General features: G+C 44.1%; 1 protein-coding gene across 1 annotated transcript in view; it reads right to left on the bottom strand.

Moving 5' to 3' along the window:
- Nucleotides 1-10569: 10569 nt before the first annotated feature.
- LOC118210336 (cAMP-regulated D2 protein-like) overlaps nucleotides 10570-19358 on the bottom strand; it is a 19370-nt gene continuing 10581 nt past the window's right edge. Inside the window, exons 5-8 of the mRNA XM_035386434.1 lie at nucleotides 16552-16670; nucleotides 15674-15814; nucleotides 14981-15153; nucleotides 10570-12183 (exon numbers count right to left, since the gene is read on the bottom strand). Of these exons, the coding sequence (XP_035242325.1) occupies nucleotides 11719-12183; nucleotides 14981-15153; nucleotides 15674-15814; nucleotides 16552-16670 (898 nt within the window). The 3' untranslated portion in view covers nucleotides 10570-11718. The remainder of the gene's footprint in view (nucleotides 12184-14980; nucleotides 15154-15673; nucleotides 15815-16551; nucleotides 16671-19358) is intronic.

Genomic DNA, 19358 nt, shown 5'->3' with positions numbered 1-19358 from the left:
AAGTGTATTTTTTGTTATGTTAAAAAAAAAAAAATCGCACAAAAAACCATGTCAACATAAACTTCTTTAAATCTCTTCTATAAGAAAATATCCTGCTTTAGCTGCACTACGTAAAAGTTTTAAGACCGAACACACAAACACAAGAAGCATACACGATGTATAAACTTTCAATTGATTTGACTTATTTATTGAGAAATGTCATGCAGAAACACAAACAACAAAATAAAGGGTGAAAAGGAACACGAGGACAGAAGTGCTTGATTTTCTCAGAAAGCCGAACATATGAGCTCTGCTCTGGCCGTGAGACGGTCATCAGTCACGCCGGCTGCGAAGCGCTCCGCGGGCAGATCCGTTTCCACGGATACGCGCGGCGCAGTGAGGTGATGACCCGCCGATGCGGACGCGTCTCTCCTCAGCTGCTCCGCCGCTCCCTGCGACACCGCTCCTGACCTCCTGACCTCCTGACTCCACGAAACTCTCCTCGACACCTTTGGCGCCATTAGAGCACCTCCTGGTATTGTTATTTCACAGCTTGTGCAGGTAGAGAAGTAAAGTAAAGTAAAACCACTTCAAGCAGGCGGCAGTGTAGCATAATGCTTAGGGAACTGGTCTCATAACCTGAAGTGGAACTAATGAACTGGAATCCTGTTAAGTTTGCAAACCTGCAAGTTTGATTTTCAGGTAGGACATTGCTGATGTACTTTTTAGCAAGGTACTTCACCTGTGTTGCCTACAGTTCCCTCCAAAAGTATGGGAATGGTAAAATTCATTTTTGCTATAGACTATATATATATATATATATATATATATTTGGATTTGTGGTCAAAAGTTGAACATGAGTATAGACATTCAGCTTTTATTTCATGGTTTACAGTTTTTGAGAAACAGCAGTTTTTGTGTTGAGTCCCCCATTTTCAGCTGTGCACAAGTAAGTTAACAGATGACTGACAGGTTGCTCAGGTTTAAAAAAAAATTTTTTTTTTTAAAGTGCGCAAGTGCATAATTCAGCAAACGCATACAAATATTCCACATTACTGAGGTTGCATTTGAAACCCAGCCACTGGGGATGCGCAAGCCAGTGCATTCCTAGTGCCAGTCCCAAGTCCCGGATAAATGGGGAGGGTTGCGTCAGGAAGGGCATCCGGCATAAAACATATGCCAAATCAAATATGCGGATCTGATCCACTGTGGCAACCACTAACGAGAACAGCCGAAAGAAGAAGAAGAAGAAGACTGAGGTTGCATTTGAGAAGGGGGTCGGGTATTCTACCAGCTGCCGTTCAGACAACTACCTCAGGTTTAATGCGAGCAAAACAAAGGAAATAGTCATACATTTTAGAAGAGTTAAAGAAGAAGTCCCTTTCAGCACAGTTAATAATGCACCTATTGAAAGAGTTATATACAATCAGGTCCATAAATATTTGGACATTGACCAAGTTATTGTTATTTTAGCTGTCTACCACAGCATATTGGAGTTGAAATTAAATAATGAATATGAGCTCAAAGTGCAGACCTTCAGCTTTAATTTGATTTACATCCAAATCGGGTGAACAGTGTAGGAATTACAGCACTTTTTATGTGGTCCCCCCTTTTTAAGGGACCAAAAAACAAAAAACCCATCAAAGAGATAGCAAAAACATTAGGTGTGGCCAAATCAACTATTTGGTACATTCTTAAAAATAAAGAACGCACTGGTGAGCTCAGGAACACCAAAAGGCCCGGAAGACCACAGAAAAAAACTGTTGTGGATGACAGAAGAATACTTTCCCTGGTGAAGAAAAAACCCTTCACAACAGTTGGCCAGATCAAGAACACCCTCCAGCAGGTAGGCGTATCTGTGTCAAAGTCAACAATCAAGAGAAGACTTCACCAGAGTAAATACAGAGGGTTTACCACAAGATGTAAACCATTGGTAAGCCTCAAAAACAGGAAGACCAGATTAGAGTTTGCCAAAAAACATCTAAAAAAGCCTGTACAGTTCTGGAACAACATCCTATGGACAAATAAGACAAAGGTCAATTTGTACCAGAATGATGGAAAGAGAAGAGTATGGAGAAGGGAAGGAACTCATTATCCAAAGCACACCACCTCATCTGTGAAGCGTGGTGGAGGTAATGGTATGGCATGGGCATGTATAGCTGCCACTGGAACTGGTTCCCTTGTATTTATTGATGATGTGACTGCTGACAAAAGCGGTAGGATGAATTCTGAAGCGTATAGGGCTATATTATCTGCTCATTTTCAGCCAAATGCTTCAAAACTCATTGGATGGTGCCTCACAGTGCTGATGGACAATGACCCGAAGCATACTGCGAAAGCAACCCAATACTTTTTTAAGGCAAAGAAGTGGAATGTTCTGCAATAGCCAAGTCAATCACCTGACCTGAATCCAAATGAGCATACATTTCACTTGCTGAAGGCAAAAGTGAAGGCAAAACGCCCCAAGAACAAGCAGGAACTGAAGACAGCTGCAGTAGAGGTCTGGCAGAGCATCACCAAGGAAGAAACCCAGCGTCTGGTGTTGTCTATGGGTTCAAGACTTCAGTGCATAAATGTATAAAAATGGTTGTAATTCCGACATTGTTCATACAATATTTTTGACAAAACCCTTAAATTAAAGCTGAAAGTCTACACTTAAATCACATCTTGATTGTTTCATTTCAAATCCATTGTGGTGGCGTACAGAGCCAAAATGATGAAAATTGTGTCACTGTCCAAATACTTATGGACCTGACTGTACTTTGAGTACACTGGCAATATCTAAAAGCTGACAAATTAACTTATTAAAGTTGTCTTATGTTGTCGGAAGCAGGGCTAAGCGCTATTGTATTATCAAACTATTTATGGTTTTAGCCTCTTCATAACAAGACCAAACATGAATAATATATTGTTAAATCCAGCCAGTAGTCATCTCCAAGACCAAATCGCACCATGTTGGTTTCTGATTGAAACTCTGCTTCTAACTCTTACTGCTTCTAAAGCTGGCAGGCCTTACAGCCTTTATCTACTGTATATAGACATTAACACAATTATTCAATTATATGTTACAGATTGCATTCAAACTTTAAATCAAAAAGGATTCTAGTGGCTTCTTTGGGCACGTTGGGTCTCTGATCCTCAATGGTTCCGATTATGCTGTGCTTCTTCAGAAAGTAATAAAGCTTTAATGGAGACACCAGGACACCCTAAGTTTGTATACAGAGGTAAGACCTTCAGCGTGCCTTTTAGTTCCCTAGACATTACTTTTTATGCCCGTCGAGGGAAGAGGGAGAGAAACAGACCACATTCTGAGGTCAGGTCAAAACAGAGAGCAGGCCATTTGATCACAATTTGGACTACGAACAAGTTTGCCAGATCAAATTATACTGTCAAAGGCAATAAACAGAACTAGACACCTGCCATTGTCCTGCTGCGAGGTGAAGCACTGTCCAGTGAGTTTTCAGGCACGGCACGCAACAGCGTTAACTCCTGTGTGATAAAAGTGCTCCAAAATCACGTACCATGCCCCACCCATATTTGGACCCAGTACATATGGTGCATGTTTTTTCCTAATGTAATTTACATGCTGCAGTGAGTGCGATTAAGGTTCCAGGTGGAAGGGGAGCAGCTACAAGGCTGTCGGTGTCTGAACGCCCTGCACGTCCTGCTCATCCGACCCCTCCCTCCACCGAGGAACATCCAACTGTGTAGCAGGTCAGGGTTGTGTACACCAACCAAATCAGGCCTCGGTTTCAAGTACAACAACATTCTTGGAATCGTGGTTGGACTGGGAGCGAGACAATGCGAAATGACTGTGCCTTTCGCCATTAACATTACTTCCTAGTGTGACGTGAGAAAACGTGATAACCTGGGTTCTATTTTTGGTACTCGGGCTTTCAGAAGAATGAGGGGTCAAGAGAGTCAGTGGATGTAGCATGACAAGAGAAATGTTGACTGCAAAAGCAGTATCTGTCCGTGCAAGCCGCCGTCACTGCCACAAGGTTCAATTTGCGACTGAAATAGGCTAAAGTGCGCAGATGCCCGCTGTGTTCTTGCTTGAGGACAGGACCGTGAAAAAACAATTCTCTCCTGACAGTACAGTGAAAAATTGCTTTTCATAATCTGCCAGGCCCATAGCTAGTGCAGAGAGAAGGGCCTTTTTAGAGAGATGAATATGACTTGCTCAGTCTCAGAGGAACATGAATGTTCAGGGACAGCAGATTTTGTGGGTACCTCCAGAGGAGCATTGAATGGTAAATGGACTGCATTTATATAGCGCTTTTATCCAAAGCGCTTTACAATTGATGCCTCTCATTCACCCATTCACACACAGTCACACACCAACGGTGAAAGGCTGCCATGCAAGGTACCAATCAACTCATTGTGAGCAATTAGGGGTTAGGTGTCTTGCTCAGGGACACTTCGACATGCCCAGGGCGGGGGATCGAACCGGCAACCCTCCGACTGCCAGACAACTGCTCTTATCTCCTGAGCTATGTCGCCCCTGTCCCGAATAATCAGGAATCCACTGTTCACAGAACCCAGCTACGCCAAGGAACTTTCTTAGTAGGTAATTGGTTCGCCCCGTTTGGTTTCAAGACAATCCTGTGTGAGGCTGAGTTTGCTGTGTGAAATAGTGTGGCCTAGACAGAGAACTTTTTTTCATGGCCTGCTATTTCTTTTTGGAGGCCTTGTGGCCTTCGGCGGCTAATGCTGTGAAAACTGTAGTCAAATCTGCTGCTGCTGCTTCTTTAGATTCCGAGGCCGCTTATATTTCATCCTCATATAAAATCCGGGCTGATCCTTCTGTGAGGGTCGGGTCTGGTAGATCAGCACACACAGAAGCTGCACAGAATAGAGAGGGGCTTTCACAGTATCCCTGAGGAAGTACAGTCCATGTGAGCCACTGTACGTCACATGTAAATGCTAATAAGTACTGATGATCTTTATAAATCGGTACAGAGAAAGAAAGCACAGCACACATAAATCACCCAAAACCACTTAGCAGAATGTGGAATGCTTGCCAGAATAGTAACTGGACTCGGTACAACCTGATATGGGCCGACAACATCATTAATTGCGGTTAGATCTGGAACATCAGTTTGGCGGGTTTCCTTTACAGGAAAATGGGAGTATTACAAGGACTGGAAGCACAGGGATCATGAGCTGAGCTCCTCCACACAAACCCACCACCCTTAGGTTCTCCCCCATTACCCACCCCCCCACCCTGAACCCCAGAGGTATTCCACCAATTCTCCCAACATCACACCAATGCTTGAGTAAAAGAACACAATGCTTTATTCCCAATTCTAAAAACAAGCATTATATAAGGTAAAGATTACAATTCTCAGACCGTTTAGCTGACCTCCCCACACATCCACATGCACTATACACAACCCCCCCCCCACCTTACACTCCCCTTGGCGCCCCCAAACTTACTCCTTGAACTCGTGCACCACATTCATTGTCATTCATCCAACACCACAGATGCACAACAGAAACCAGGCCAACGTAAAGAAGACAAAAGGAAACCAGAAAATCCCAGTGGAGCCCCCAGCTGCAATGCCAGGTGGGGGGCTGCCACAGAAAACATAAAAACAAAGCAAAGCCCAAACAAAAATGAAAAAAAAAACAAACTTTGAGACTTCAAGCTGTCCATGAGGAATGCCAAACTGCCTCCTCACGAGTAGTTCAAATCAATGCTTTCAGAACTGCTGTGCTTGATATTCCAAGCTCCTGGTGTTGTGTCCTGGACAGACTTGTCCAATGGCATCTGCATAGTTTCAGGTGTGTTTACGTGAGTGTGGCCAATCAGCTGTGATTGCTCCTAAAAAAAAAAAACCTGGTGGAGGCTCTGTAAAAGAGCCTGCCCTGCGCCACTCTGGTTGTCTCTCTCTACCAGGAGGACACTGGAAGAACAGTGTCCCATCAACCAGCACTTTCTTCTTTACTCTCTGCATTTTGATACCTCAATAAACCCATTTGTAATCAATCCCATTTTGTATTTGACTCATTATATTACATTACAAGCATTTAGCAAACGCTCTTATCCAGAGCGACTTACACAACTTTCTACAAAGCGTTTGCATTGCACCCATATATACAGCTGGATATATACTGAAGCAATTGCTCAAGGGTACAACGGGTACAACGGCAGTGTCCTATTGCAGAGTCGAACCTGCGACCTTTAGGTTACAAGTCCAATTCTTTACACATTATATGACACTGACTCCTTTGTTATGGACTGGGGTCATAACACTGTGCTGTCCTTAATGAATTCTTATGTTCTCTCAGCTTACAGGATAGTCCTCTCTGGTCTTCATGGTGTATGCCTTCTGACTCTAAATGCAGTCTCCACGGATGAAAACAAAGGCTAAAACCAATACTAGACACTCGCTGGTCTTTTATGTGTGACCAGTTCATGCAAAAGGAAACATCTAAGCAACAGTTAGCACCTGTCAGTCTTCCAGTCTCTTTCCCATTGATTTCACACGCATAGCCCCATAGCCTAGCTCCAATCAAACTCAACTGCTGCTAAGACATGAAATTGTTGACATAACACAAGTTCAGAATTATGCCTCGTGATTTGCCTATGATGCTGGTGCGGTGCTCTAGGCCTACGTTGCCTAAATTCAATTTATAAACAAGCCCAAATAATGATTAGGATTCAAATCTATTTGAATTTTGATCATTCAGTGCATTTGAATATGATTTTATGAGATAACGGACAGGCCTCATTGGCACAGATTCGATACCTGACTGTGGAGCCTGTTCACTGAAACTGTGCCTAAACATGGGAGGCCACCCAGTAGTCTCCTTTAGTAAAATTTAAGGAGGAATGTTTAGTGTGACCGAGTGCCCAGAATGTCCATTTTTCTCAAAAACGTGTCTCAAGAGAATGACATGGTCGATGGTTTGCAGTACTGCTGCGCAACCCATTTTAGGGACTGATTTGCGAGAGACGAAATCCATTGGATGCATTTGATGACCTTTCACTTCCTGCCATAGTTGCGAAGGCAAAAATTAAGGCAAGATGAGGCAGAGTTTCCAGACATGTTATGACCAGGTGCGCGGCAATGAACTGTAGCAGTCTTTGGCTAATCAAAAAAGTGGCTAATCCCTGCTGTGCTGGTTAAGTGAGTCACCATCACTGTATGCTAACGACTGTTATTATCCTATAGTGACTCTTGTAGGCTGCAAACAGCTGTCATTGACCACTAACAGCCGACATTGCCTGGTAACAGCTGTCTCATAACGTACAGTTACCTGAGATGCACCTATTACAACACATAATTTCCTGTGTGGCAGATGAAGCACTTGGCAACAGCGTGATATACTAACCAAGGGCTCTTGGCTTTCGATCACAGGGTTGCAAGTTTGGGGGAGGTCCTCGGACTAAATAAATTGTGGCCTGGATTCAATTCAAAATCCCTCCTTAAAAATAACTTGGAATTAAACTGACGGTTATTTTTCTCTCCACACAGTTCAGTGGATTCATCGATCAGCAAAATTAACTCACCAAACTGTGAAGGAAAAAATCAACTTTGATTTAATTCTAAGTCGAAGTTCAGGACAAAATGTTAATTTAATCTTCAGGCCTATGAATAATTTCATGGATAAGGCCGCCTGCTAGGCAAATATAAAACAATAACAATCTCTGAGTGGCCATGCCCGTGCCAGAAATTCATCGGTGGATTAATGCCGTGGAACTTTAATAATTAAACGTATGCTTGTCATTGGACGGGGCAGGAGAGAGCAGGTAGCTGGCACACTCCTGTGCCAGTCTCACCCTTCTGCCCACTGGTAAGGAGGCCCAGATTATGTTTTTGCATGGGGTGAAAGCAATTAGCATCCAAGACCATCATGACAGCAATATTATCTGGACTACGAGTTCTGAGGAATGCACAGTGGACTTAAAGCAGTGCAAAAATATCAATAAGCCCCTGAATAAGTGGATGAGGGAACGGGCATTTAACGGTACGTTGGAGAATCTTTAAAGCTCCGAACTAGAAAAAAGACTCGTCTCCATATGAAGTAATCAAAACCAAGCTTAACTGTTTTGCTGAGACAGAAGGTGTCACACAGAGCACAATACGTTTGTGATGGGAAAGCAAGGCTTTGTTACCTCTAAAGTGGGCGGAGCTTTTACGTGTCAGAGGGTAGAATTTGCATAATTCTCCGCAGAGTAATTCTTTATTGCAGTCTCAAGGTTACACTGTACATACATTTTTCATGGGCCCAGAAGAGTCATTTTTAAATGTAATTGTTCTTTATTTCTTTGTGGAAGTCAGGACCAGTAAAACAGGAGAACAGTTTCTGGCTTTTTGAGGATCAAAGTAAAATGGTTGAATGCATTACATATTAATGCTGCACCCTGATGAGTTTTGGGAATATATTGCCATGAATATGTAACCATTGAGTTATGAATATTTAAGAGTCAATTATGATTGTCCTTTATCCATTTGACCGAATGCATCCAATTTTTTCCTCAACTTTCTCACCATTAACCAAGCCTCAGGGAGAATATTACAGCCGATGATAGCGATTCAAGAACACTATTGCTTAGTTATGTTAGTAATTGCAACTTTTTATTAATTACTTTGTCTAACAGGTAGAGAGAGAGAGAGAGAGAGACAGAGAAGTGGGGGGAGGGGCATGGGAGAACAACCACAGGAAATGATTTTTATAGTTGTGGAAAGTCCCAATAGTTTTGGTGTGGGATTGTGTGAAATATCCTCTTCCAGATCTTTATTTAGAAAAAAAGGAGTAGTGTGGAGAGGTTCATTCCGGGACATTACACTCACTGGGACCCTGACATGGTTGGGAAGAATCCTACACACTTCGTCCCACAAACTAGAACATTCCAGAAAATGTTAATTTCATGCAGTGGAATGAAACTGCTCCAAGACCTCAGATAACAAGGCACAGTTTGAACTCTGAAGCACCAGGACATTGGCCTTACTTCCACGTAAGGTCAGACCGCTGGTGCTCCAGGGGTGTGGAGCAGCACTGCTCCTATTCTGTCCATCAGTGAAATTATTTTAGCCTGATTAAGTGCATATGCCCTTAAAGAATAAGAGGGATGATTGCCTCAACATTGAGGTTAAAGACAACATATGGCATTCGATTGCCCAGAATCTTGGGTGTGATAGGCAGTGATTGCAGAATGGGGGGGTGGGGGTGGGGGCATTAGGCCAAGATATTTTACAGTACACACTGTGTTGGGTATTGGGAAAGCAGGTGAAGGCAAACAGACGCAAACTGACGTAACTGAAACAAACAACATCCGATCGAGCTGGGCCTACGGCTTGCTTAGGCCTACGGGAGAACCGGTAACGCATCACAGTTGTGACAAACACATTTTCTCATGTGCATGGCAATATTTTCATGTATGGACTGTGCTTTGAGCTATGTCCATTAAAATCTGCGCAAGTTATTCTAAAAAAACAACAAAACAATGGTTTTTTTATCCACATAAGTAAATTAATTATTTTTTTGTTTGCTCTTTGATGCTCTTTGCTCTTTGGTTTACTCATTAAACCAAAATACATACAATTTTGACCATTTATTTCTTGGTTCCAAGTTGGCATGGGTTTCACTTGCCTTGGTCACTCACAGACACTGCAAAGCAATGAAACAGCAAGTCTGTCCCCATTCGAGTGCTAAAAATGTCGAAAATCAGATTCAACATAGCGCGGTTGGTTGAAAACCAAATTACAACATGGACATAGAAATTATTTGACTATGTTTTGCTTCTGTTTGTAGACAACTCAGAAAAACAGTTTTAAACATGGATTTCTAACAAACCGGTGCCTGCCCACGGCAGATGGGTTCCCCCTCTGAGTCCGGTTCTGCTCAAGGTTTCTTCCTGCTATCAGTCAGGGAGTTTTTCCTTGCCACTGTTGCCCTAGGCTTACTCTTTGGGGGCCGGTTCTCTGTAAAGCTGCTTTGTGACAAAGCTCCTTTGTTAAAAGCGCTATACAAATAAGAATTGATTGATTGATTTCTTTGCAACAGGTGTAATTTTTTGTCCCTTGTTCACAGAATGCCAGCTAGGGAGAGGAAGAGAGGGTTAGCGCCTAGGAGGATGTTGCAGGGTGCCTCTGAAATAGGAGGGGTCTGTCAGGGGGGAGTGTGTCAGGGGGGAGTGTGTCAGGGAGGAGTGTGTCAGGGGGGAGCGTGTCAGGGGGAAGTGTGTCGGGGGGAGCGTGTCAGGGGGGAGTGTGTCAGGGAGGAGTGTGTCAGGGAGGAGTGTGTCAGGGGGGAGTGTGTCAGGGGGGAGTGTGTCAGGGAGGAGTCTGTCAGGGGGGAGCGTGTCAGGGAGGAGTCTGTCAGGGAGGAGTCTGTCAGGGGGGAGCGTGTCAGGGAGGAGTCTCTCAGGGGGGAGCGTGTTAAGAGCATCCGCCATGTCAGTTCGTACTGCTACTGCAAGGTGAGGAGGCACCTGGAGGAGGAAGTCAGTAGACAGCTGCCTACGGTAGGGAATAGAACAGATAAAACCTGGTTTCCACCTCACACATGATTAGCAACTGGACAAGAAATGATATAAAGCCTACAGAAAATCAAGATAGCCTGAAAAGCATTTTTAAAATTTTATTTTTCCCTATTTACATGACTACATAGACAAAATAAAACATAATATAACCGAAGCGATAACTAACGGGTACAAGCAGCATACGGCAAAATATGAATTTTTAAGGGGAAATAAATGGAGTCAATCTGTGACATTTATTGAGTTTTTCCATTACAGAAAATTTGGACCTTAAAATTTTATCACCACCCTCCCCCCGCACCCACCCCCCACCACTCTGCAAATCCATTCCTAACGTAGGCTCAAATAAACGATGAATCACTGAGTAGCTACAATACTTTACAGGATGAAGGCAAATTGCAGAAAGCACAAACCACAAAGCCACATCATGACATCATGACTGGTCAGTTAGCCTAAATACAAACATCAAAAAACAGAAGCAAGCTATAAACTCAAAAGGAAATGAGAATTGCAATCATCAATTAGCGGAATACAGTGAAAATTGATGTAAGCAACATATTGCAGAATTTAGCCACAGATTATGACATTAGCATGCTAACTAGCTAACGTCAGCTAGTTAAGAACACCTCTGATGAAGAGACTTTTGTTTGCTAGCGAGCTGGTAGGGCGAATGCCACTAGGACATCCCACTTGCAGTGCCTGTCTCCATGGCTGTCTCCTAGAGTGCAGGAGCTAAGATTCTAGGAAGCTAGTTTAAGTTGTACAAAGAAACACAATGAAGGCTGAATGATGACTGCTGGCAGTAGACAGTAGTAACAAGGCTGGACATAGCTAGAGGCTAATCTGTATTCCACTTCCTGTGGAAGGGGTCACAGGGCGCCTGAACGCTTTGAATGCTCAGCTACAAAACACTTAAATAAATCCATAGTTAAGGGTGAAGGGATCCAAAAGCAGCACTGGTGTGTCTGTGTTAAAACAACAGAAGATGAGACACAAACAGCTGCACAGTGGTAGCTTTCCCAGGCAGAATCTGTGAAATCCAGAGAGAATCTGGGAGAATATTTTGCTGCTTTCAGTGCTCGGAATGGGCCAGACATTGTGGCAAACTCCTTCAGTGAGGGCGTGGTCACTGTATAGCACCAGAAGGGCCCCCCTAATCCAGCTCTGTCATCGATGTTCCCCCAGCATTAACCCCCTGTCTCCATGACGCTGTCTCCATGACGCTGTCTAAAGGCCTCAGTGGCGGTTTAGTAGACGCCGAGCTTGTCCCAGAAGTCGCAGAGCTGGTCCCTGAAGCCGGGCTGGGCGTGAGAGGCCAGGGTCAGGTTCATGAGTGCCCAGCTGTCCGCGGAGGCGCCGGAATAGCGGGGCCAGGAGACGGGCCGCTGCTCCCGGCAGAAGGGCGTCTGCGCGGCGGGCGGGGCGGGGGAGGGGTCCCCCCCGCGGGCGAAGGCGCCCCAGTAGCAGAGCATGCGATTGGCCAGGAGCTGCTCGGGCGGGGTCAGGCTGAAGTTGGCCACGGCGGCCGAGCCGAACAGGAAGGGGAGCTCCGCCCCGTGGCAGACGCGCCCGTAGCAGGGGCGCAGGCCCGACCACACCCGGGGGTCCGCCGCCGCGTGGTCGAACACGTACAGCCACGCCGCCCCGCCCCCGCCGGCCGCCGCCCGCGCCGCCCTGCGCGACGGGCACAGGAACACGTAGTCCGTCACGATCTGCGCAGAGAGGAAGGCCTCAGTTAGAACATCAGCTCGCTGCGTGAGGAAGGCCTCAGTTAGAACATCAGCTCGCTGCATAAGGAAGGCCTCAGTTAGAACATCAGCTCTCTGCATAAGGAAGACCTCAGTTAGAACATCAGCTCTCTGCGTAAGGAAGGCCTCAGTTAGAACATCAGCTCTCTGCATGAGGAAGGCCTCAGTTAGAACATCAGCTCGCTGCGTAAGGAAGGCCTCAGTTACAACATCAGCTCTCTGCATAAGGAAGGCCTCAGTTAGAACATCAGCTCTCTGCGTAAGGAAGGCCTCAGTTAGAACATCAGCTCTCTGCATGAGGAAGGCCTCAGTTAGAACATCAGCTCGCTGCGTAAGGAAGGCCTCAGTTAGAACATCAGCTCTCTGCGTAAGGAAGGCCTCAGTTAGAACATCAGCTCTCTGCGTAAGGAAGGCCTCAGTTAGAACATCAGCTCGCTGCGTAAGGTAGGCCTCAGTTAGAACATCAGCTCGCTGCGTAAGGAAGGCCTCAGTTAGAACATCAGCTCTCTGCGTAAGGAAGGCCTCAGTTAGAACATCAGCTCGCTGCGTAAGGAAGGCCTCAGAACATCAGCTCTCTGCGTAAGGAAGGCCTCAGTTAGAACATCAGAGCTTGCTTCCCAATAGAAAACAATAAAAGCAAATGTCATTGGCAATTTTTTGTGATCATAAATTTGATTATGAGTAGCATTTTGTGAAATAGAGGTTGTTTTGGTCCAGAGGTTTTGGGAAAACATTTATTAAAATGTACTTACTGTACATTTGCCTAAAAAATCTAACATATTTTTGCAGTCTGCTTTTCATTTGAAATGTAATGATTCTTAATCAGGTCTAAAAATACCATCTGGGAATGATTATTTTGCCTTCAGTTTAATGGGAGCTCCATGTTTTGTGCTCAACATCTGCAGTACAGGCTTAATTTCGATGCTTCACACTTCACAAGTTAGCTGAAGATGGGATTCCTATCTAGTTAAATATGCATGTCTACGATGCACCCAGGTCTGTTTTGTGATTATAACTTCAGCTTCCTTCTGTATACACTGTAAGCATTTTGGCAGTGTTGGAATTGCACTTGTGCACTGAATGGGAGTTTGAGTGTGGGTGTGCGTATCTCTATGCACACGTGAGTGCGTGTGTGTGCACGTGTGCCAAAGTGCGTGTGCCTGCGATCCATTGTCCCCCAGAGCCAGCCCACACTACCAAGGAGCTCCCCAAACACCCACTGTTGGCTAAATGGCTGACCACAGACCTCAGTTTGGCCAACTGTCATGTTGTCGTACAGGGACAGCACAGCCTCTCAACAAAAAAGTTCTAAATCCTGGCCGGGGGCCTTTCTGTGTGGAGTTTAAATTGCTCCTAGGTATGAGTGTGCGAGTGAATGGTGTGTGTGTCCTGCAATGGACTGGCAAACTGTCCAGGGTGTATTCCTGCCTTTTGCCCAATGAATGCTGGGATAGGCTCCAGCACCCCCCATGACCCTGATCAGGAATAAGCAGGTTATTAGATAATGGATGTTTTCATACAGTATATATATTTAAGGTTTGCTAATTAATTTAGTAAAAACTTTGTCACCTGAGCAATTTATATAGCTGGCTAATCAAAAAATTTGGAGAATGCTCTGCACTACCCCACTCCAGTTGTCCTGTGCCTGGTGGGACAAATGAGCTGCCACACTGTCTTAAGAAACTTGCCTTACAGCTCCATCTGCTGGTGCCCACAGTAATAGCATGGCCAGAGATTCAGAAATCAATAGCCACAACAGCACTGTTGAAAATGTGGTCACATTGTGGCAGAATAGTGATATCATTCATTTAAAAATATGTATTTTTCATATATCCGTTTTCTGACCATTTGCCCGTTCAAGACACAGACACACCTTTTCAACAAGCTCACCTGTCTTTCAGATGAGATGTTAAACCAAGATCCTGCTTACTGTGGTCATTAAAGATGATTAAAGTCATTAAAGACTTCCCAAAAAGTACAGTATGTAGGTCTCCCGTGTCCTGCTCAAATCTCCAACCTGGCTCTCTCAATCAGACCAAACATCCAATGGTCTTATCCTTTCATTTCATTAGCTTAATATTTTCTTGTGTGTGGCGAGTGTTTTGTAAAAATATTTTTAAAGGTTGTGCTGTGATTAGTTTATCCTTCATGGAGCCTAGAGGACATATACTGTATGTTTCCATCCCTCTATTTAGGCTATATTTAAATAGCTGCCTAAACATTTACTCAGCATCTATTTGAATTAAATTTTCTGACAAGTTATACACCCAGTGTTAATTTGATTAATTTCATAATCAGATCAGATATGTTTCCATCTCTGTGATGACTGCTGCTTTTAAAATATGCATCGGTGCACGTGTAACCTATTAATAAACATACAACAATGAACATAGGTTGCTTATCTATAGTCTAGGACTGTGCTTCTGTGGAGACATGGTGCAAATATGACAATCAACAGTGCATTTCCACAGTGTATATCCATGCAATCAGCATGTCAGGTGTGGAAACAATTTAGCTTGACACCAGAAATAGGCTGCTATTCACTCGGGTGCACTACACACACACTCCACAGCCTGTGTAACAGCTATAATTCCACTAGCATAGGTGCTGAACGGAAACAAGCTCCACGTCGCCTGCATTCCGCGTACGCTCTGCGTCTGGTGCACTTTGGGCCCAAATGCTTATCGGCCTGGATTTAGGGCTACGCGCCGTACCCGACCGCAACCGAGCAGCACCACAACAAGACGAGAGCCAGTCTCACCTGAGAAAGCATTGAGCGGCGGTCCGCGTCCTGGTACAAGGGGATGTACTTGTGCAGAATGCGCAGAGCGTGCTGTTTGAAGATGGCTGTGGTGTAGACGGTACATTCCAGCGCCGAGACTGGTTTGGTGAAGACTCCATACACAAATATCACACCCTCTTCAGAAGTAGTGCCTGCAAAATATTAGAGAGCCACGTTATTGGAGGCCCTGAAATATTTAAACCCAGAAACAAACTTGAATATATTACACTAATCCTTTACCACCAAGCCACTGAGTATTTAGCGCTGTGCATTTACTACTGATCTTATACCACTATGTATTTACCACTAGGCATATAGTACTGATCCTTTATCAGAGTGCATTTACCACTGAGCCTTTGGCACTGAGAATTTAGCACTGAGGACAGTTTCCTGTCCTCTCAGGGTAACTCTCCTTATTTCACATCATGAGCTAGTACTACTGTTACATGCTTTAACCCCTTCGCGCAAGCCTCCCAATGGCAAGGACACTGGCGTCCTGAGAGTGTGCAACTCAGACATTCAGTGATCCTGCAACCATTCTATGAGTGGAAACAACAAGCTCTGTGTTCTAGCTTTATTAGTTCAAAATACACTACAACTGATCCAAATACGAAGTTTCTAAGTGTCATAACCTTAGAGTTAACTATGTGTGCGTGTGACCCGTCAACCAACCGAGGAGAACTGGTTTGTCCTTCTGCCAGTGCCCCTTCTGGAAAGCAGCGATTGACTGCTCTTTGATCAGCTCGCCATCGATGTAGGGCCCCCACGACTCAAACAGCTCCAGGAATCTGAAGGGGTTCACAATTTTTGAACCTGCAGAGGAGAAACTATTATATCCCTACGGCAACAACACCTTCACAATTTCATCTGAGAGAGATGATTCAAACAGCATTTGAAGTAATTGAGCTCTAAATAATTGTATCCACTAACCGCAAAACCAACACATCACACCATGAAAGAGACTTCGAAGTAGAATTCAAAGCAAAGAATGGATAGATTGCAATCGACTGGAGGAGACTGGGACAACTGTGGTTTTGGTCAATAATGTTAAACAAAAACTTTAATTTCTCATTTCAATGCCTAATCCATGCCTGGAAAATTGCAGCAAAAAATGACAGGTTTTCCCAGATGTGCTGGAACCCTGACAGTCATAGGACCAAAATCCAAAAGGATTTTTTTGTCTGTATAGGCAACAAGATACTACTCAGGTGATCGGCCATTTTAGTGCCTACCTAATTAGTTAAGTACATGTTTTTTTATGATGTATGATGGTGCATAACTTATATATACAATTAAATCATAACTAAATACTGTCCTGGTCAGAAGTATTTCTAAACATTTCTGCTAAATGTGCTCTGCCCTGGATTGGTGACCTTGGTCCAGGGTGTTACTCCTGCCTTTAGGCCAATGCATGCTGGGATAGGCTCCAGAGCCCCCCGTAAATAATTACTGTTATGGGTAAATAATGGATAAATACGTAATGTTGTCTTTGAAGGTTGTGGTGTGACAGAGGCTTAAGAAGCCAGGAGGTGTGACCCCCCCCCCCCCACCTGCTTTCACTTGCGCTGCGAGCACCTCCTGGGAGGTGAGAGCCTGCAGGCAGGCCCAGTCCTTCGCCGAGCAGTTAGCCAACTTAGCAAAATGCTTCCCCAGCTTCCGCGCCTCATGCCTGGAAAACACGAGCAGCCCGGTCACAGAAGAGCCACTGGGCCAATCAGCAACGAGCATTGGCACTGACACACACATTATAAACACTACACACATTACAAACACTAAGTCATTACAACCTTGACTTAGCATAGGTTAGGTCAGAGTAATGTTCACTGTGTGAACTGGACTTAATGTGTTCATGGCTATGAATAACTGTTACATGAGTATTGTACCTTATCGGACCTGTGTTTTGTAGTTGTTCCAATGACCTTTGGTATGACACCTATTGTATGTCGCTTTGGATAGAAGCGTCTGACATAAAAATGGGATGTAATAATTTAATGGTACACATGCTACACTGTTATAACCATTACACCACTACATCATTACACACATTACACAAATCATACATACTTCATGGATTACACACACTGCACCCATTACACCATTAGACCCACTCCACACATTGCATGTATAACACAGTACACACTACACCTATTGTACACAGTCTAATGCATTTATTTCGAGAATAAAGTCAATGCATGCAATGTCTAATGGATGGATGTAATGGTGTACTGTGTATAGGTGCAGTGGTGTAGAGTGTGTTATTGGTGTAGTGGATGTAATGGTGTAGTGGAGGGCCATTCATTTACAAATTCAAATGGAGATTTTAAAAGCAGAAAATGCAGATGGGCCAGAAGTTCAGCAGTCTATTTAACACCATTTTTAGCTTTTGGTAATCACAAATTTTCTATAAACACAAAAGAATGTAGTACAAAACAAACAATGTCTACGATTACATTTGTGGCTTTGTCTGAAATAAGTGAAGAAAACTAGTGTATATTTTAGATTAAGATAAATAAATGTTTTAAAATTCAATTAAGTATAAAGAGATCGTGATGTGTCTTACCCAGACATGCAAAAGAGAAGAAAATTTCATGATACCTTCAATAAATGTGACCTATGTTCATGCTATGTAAAGTCATTAAAAAACATTCATTTTAAATCACCGGCAATCATGTGATTAAATCTATCTTTGTTTATCCCACATTACGTTGGTAAGTATATACGTAGGTGGTCTATAACTTTAAGACCATTTCTTTGGATATATTTCTAAAATAATCAAATAAAACACAACACCAAGAAAGGGCAGAATACCCGTGGACATGCCTTTATCGGTGGGAGAAGTGGCACTTTTAGTTTTGAATGAGAGCAGTGAGTTTGACTCATAAATTCAGCGCAATCTGAAGGCAATGGAGGAGACTGGTATCAGCCGGGGATAAGAAGAGCTGTTTTTTTATTGAGTTTGTGTGCGAGAAGCTGGACTCCCAGGCGTAAGTTGACCCAAACACACCAAACACATAAGACTGCTACCTTCTTAGTGTTAGGGAACAGGTGCATGATGACATCGCTCCTGAATTGGGCAGGCCCCGCAGTGAGAAACTGGGTTCACAAGGCCAGAGATGGCTGAAAGCCGTCAAGCTCGAGTACCAATTTGCCCGCGTCAATGGAAAGGGCCGTTTATTTTGCCTCTGAGAAAACGGCCACCTCGGTAGCGACAGTGATGGATCCCTGGCACAGCCCATTGCCTCTGCGGATAAAGTCAGTCCATCCACTCGACCGGCAAAGTCCTCTTTCGACCCTGCGATGGAATCTGTCGTCGCACTGGCGATTTGTGCCGACGACGGGATGCGTTTGCGCAGGTTCTGAGAACGCAGCCTCCAGCCCCTCGCTGAAGTCCGTTGTGTAAAGACCCAGTTTGACTCAGAATCAGATCAGGGGCAGATTTGTTTTGGCTTCAAATACTTTTCTACACTTTACTAAGTTTGTCTGGTGCACTGGAACCTATGACATTCTCTCAAAAAGTGCAAACCCCACCTTTTGGTCCTATTGGCAGGCTCAGTTGCACCAGACAAGATCAACAGAGCACATCAAGTATTTGAATCCAAGACAAATACGTATTTTACCCAGGGTTGCTTAGAATGTGCATCTGTTCTACGAGATCAATGATCGTTTTGTCTCTGCCCTGTGGTCACAAATTTAGGTCAGTCATGTGCTGGAATATATTGCTCAAAAAGCACACTTCTGCACTGAACTTCTCGTCGAGCACTCAGTTCAAATGTTTGTGAGGCAGGGCTGAGGGTGACCACTGCTCACATGGTGTACAGACAAACACAGAAGTGTTGGCTTACCGCCCTTTTATTTCCCCCAAAAAAACAAAACAAACAAAAAAAAAAACACTAATTGGCCAATCTGGCAACCACAACTCAAAGGAAATGGGACAAAAAAAAAAAAAAAGAACCACACAAAACCTGTCACTAATCCACCACCCTGTGCAATGCACTGCTCCATTGTCATCCTAAAAGCTCTTTGTTTCAGGTCAGTGAACCAGACCTTTTATTAGGGCCCAGTGATTAGGTAACTAGCCACAGCTGTAGTAATTACAAAGCATTCCAGCTGTGGCCATACCTGTGTGTAAAGGCCCGCGCTGCCCCCTGGTGGACAGTGCCCCAGCTGCCTTCCTGGCACCAAAACATCAGCGTGTATAGTGCTTGCTGTGGAGCATTTAGCAGATGCTCTTATCCAGAGCTACTTACACACAACTTTTCACATGGCATTTACATTGCATCCATACAGCTTGATATATACTGAAGCAATGCAGGTTAAGTACCTTGCTCAAAGGTACAACGGCAGTGTCCTACCTGGG

The sequence above is a fragment of the Anguilla anguilla genome, chromosome 12, assembly GCF_013347855.1.
Source record: "Anguilla anguilla isolate fAngAng1 chromosome 12, fAngAng1.pri, whole genome shotgun sequence".
NCBI lineage: Eukaryota > Metazoa > Chordata > Actinopteri > Anguilliformes > Anguillidae > Anguilla > Anguilla anguilla.
The sequence above is the reverse complement of the archived record's forward strand: the minus strand, read 5'-3'. Positions and strand labels throughout refer to the sequence as shown.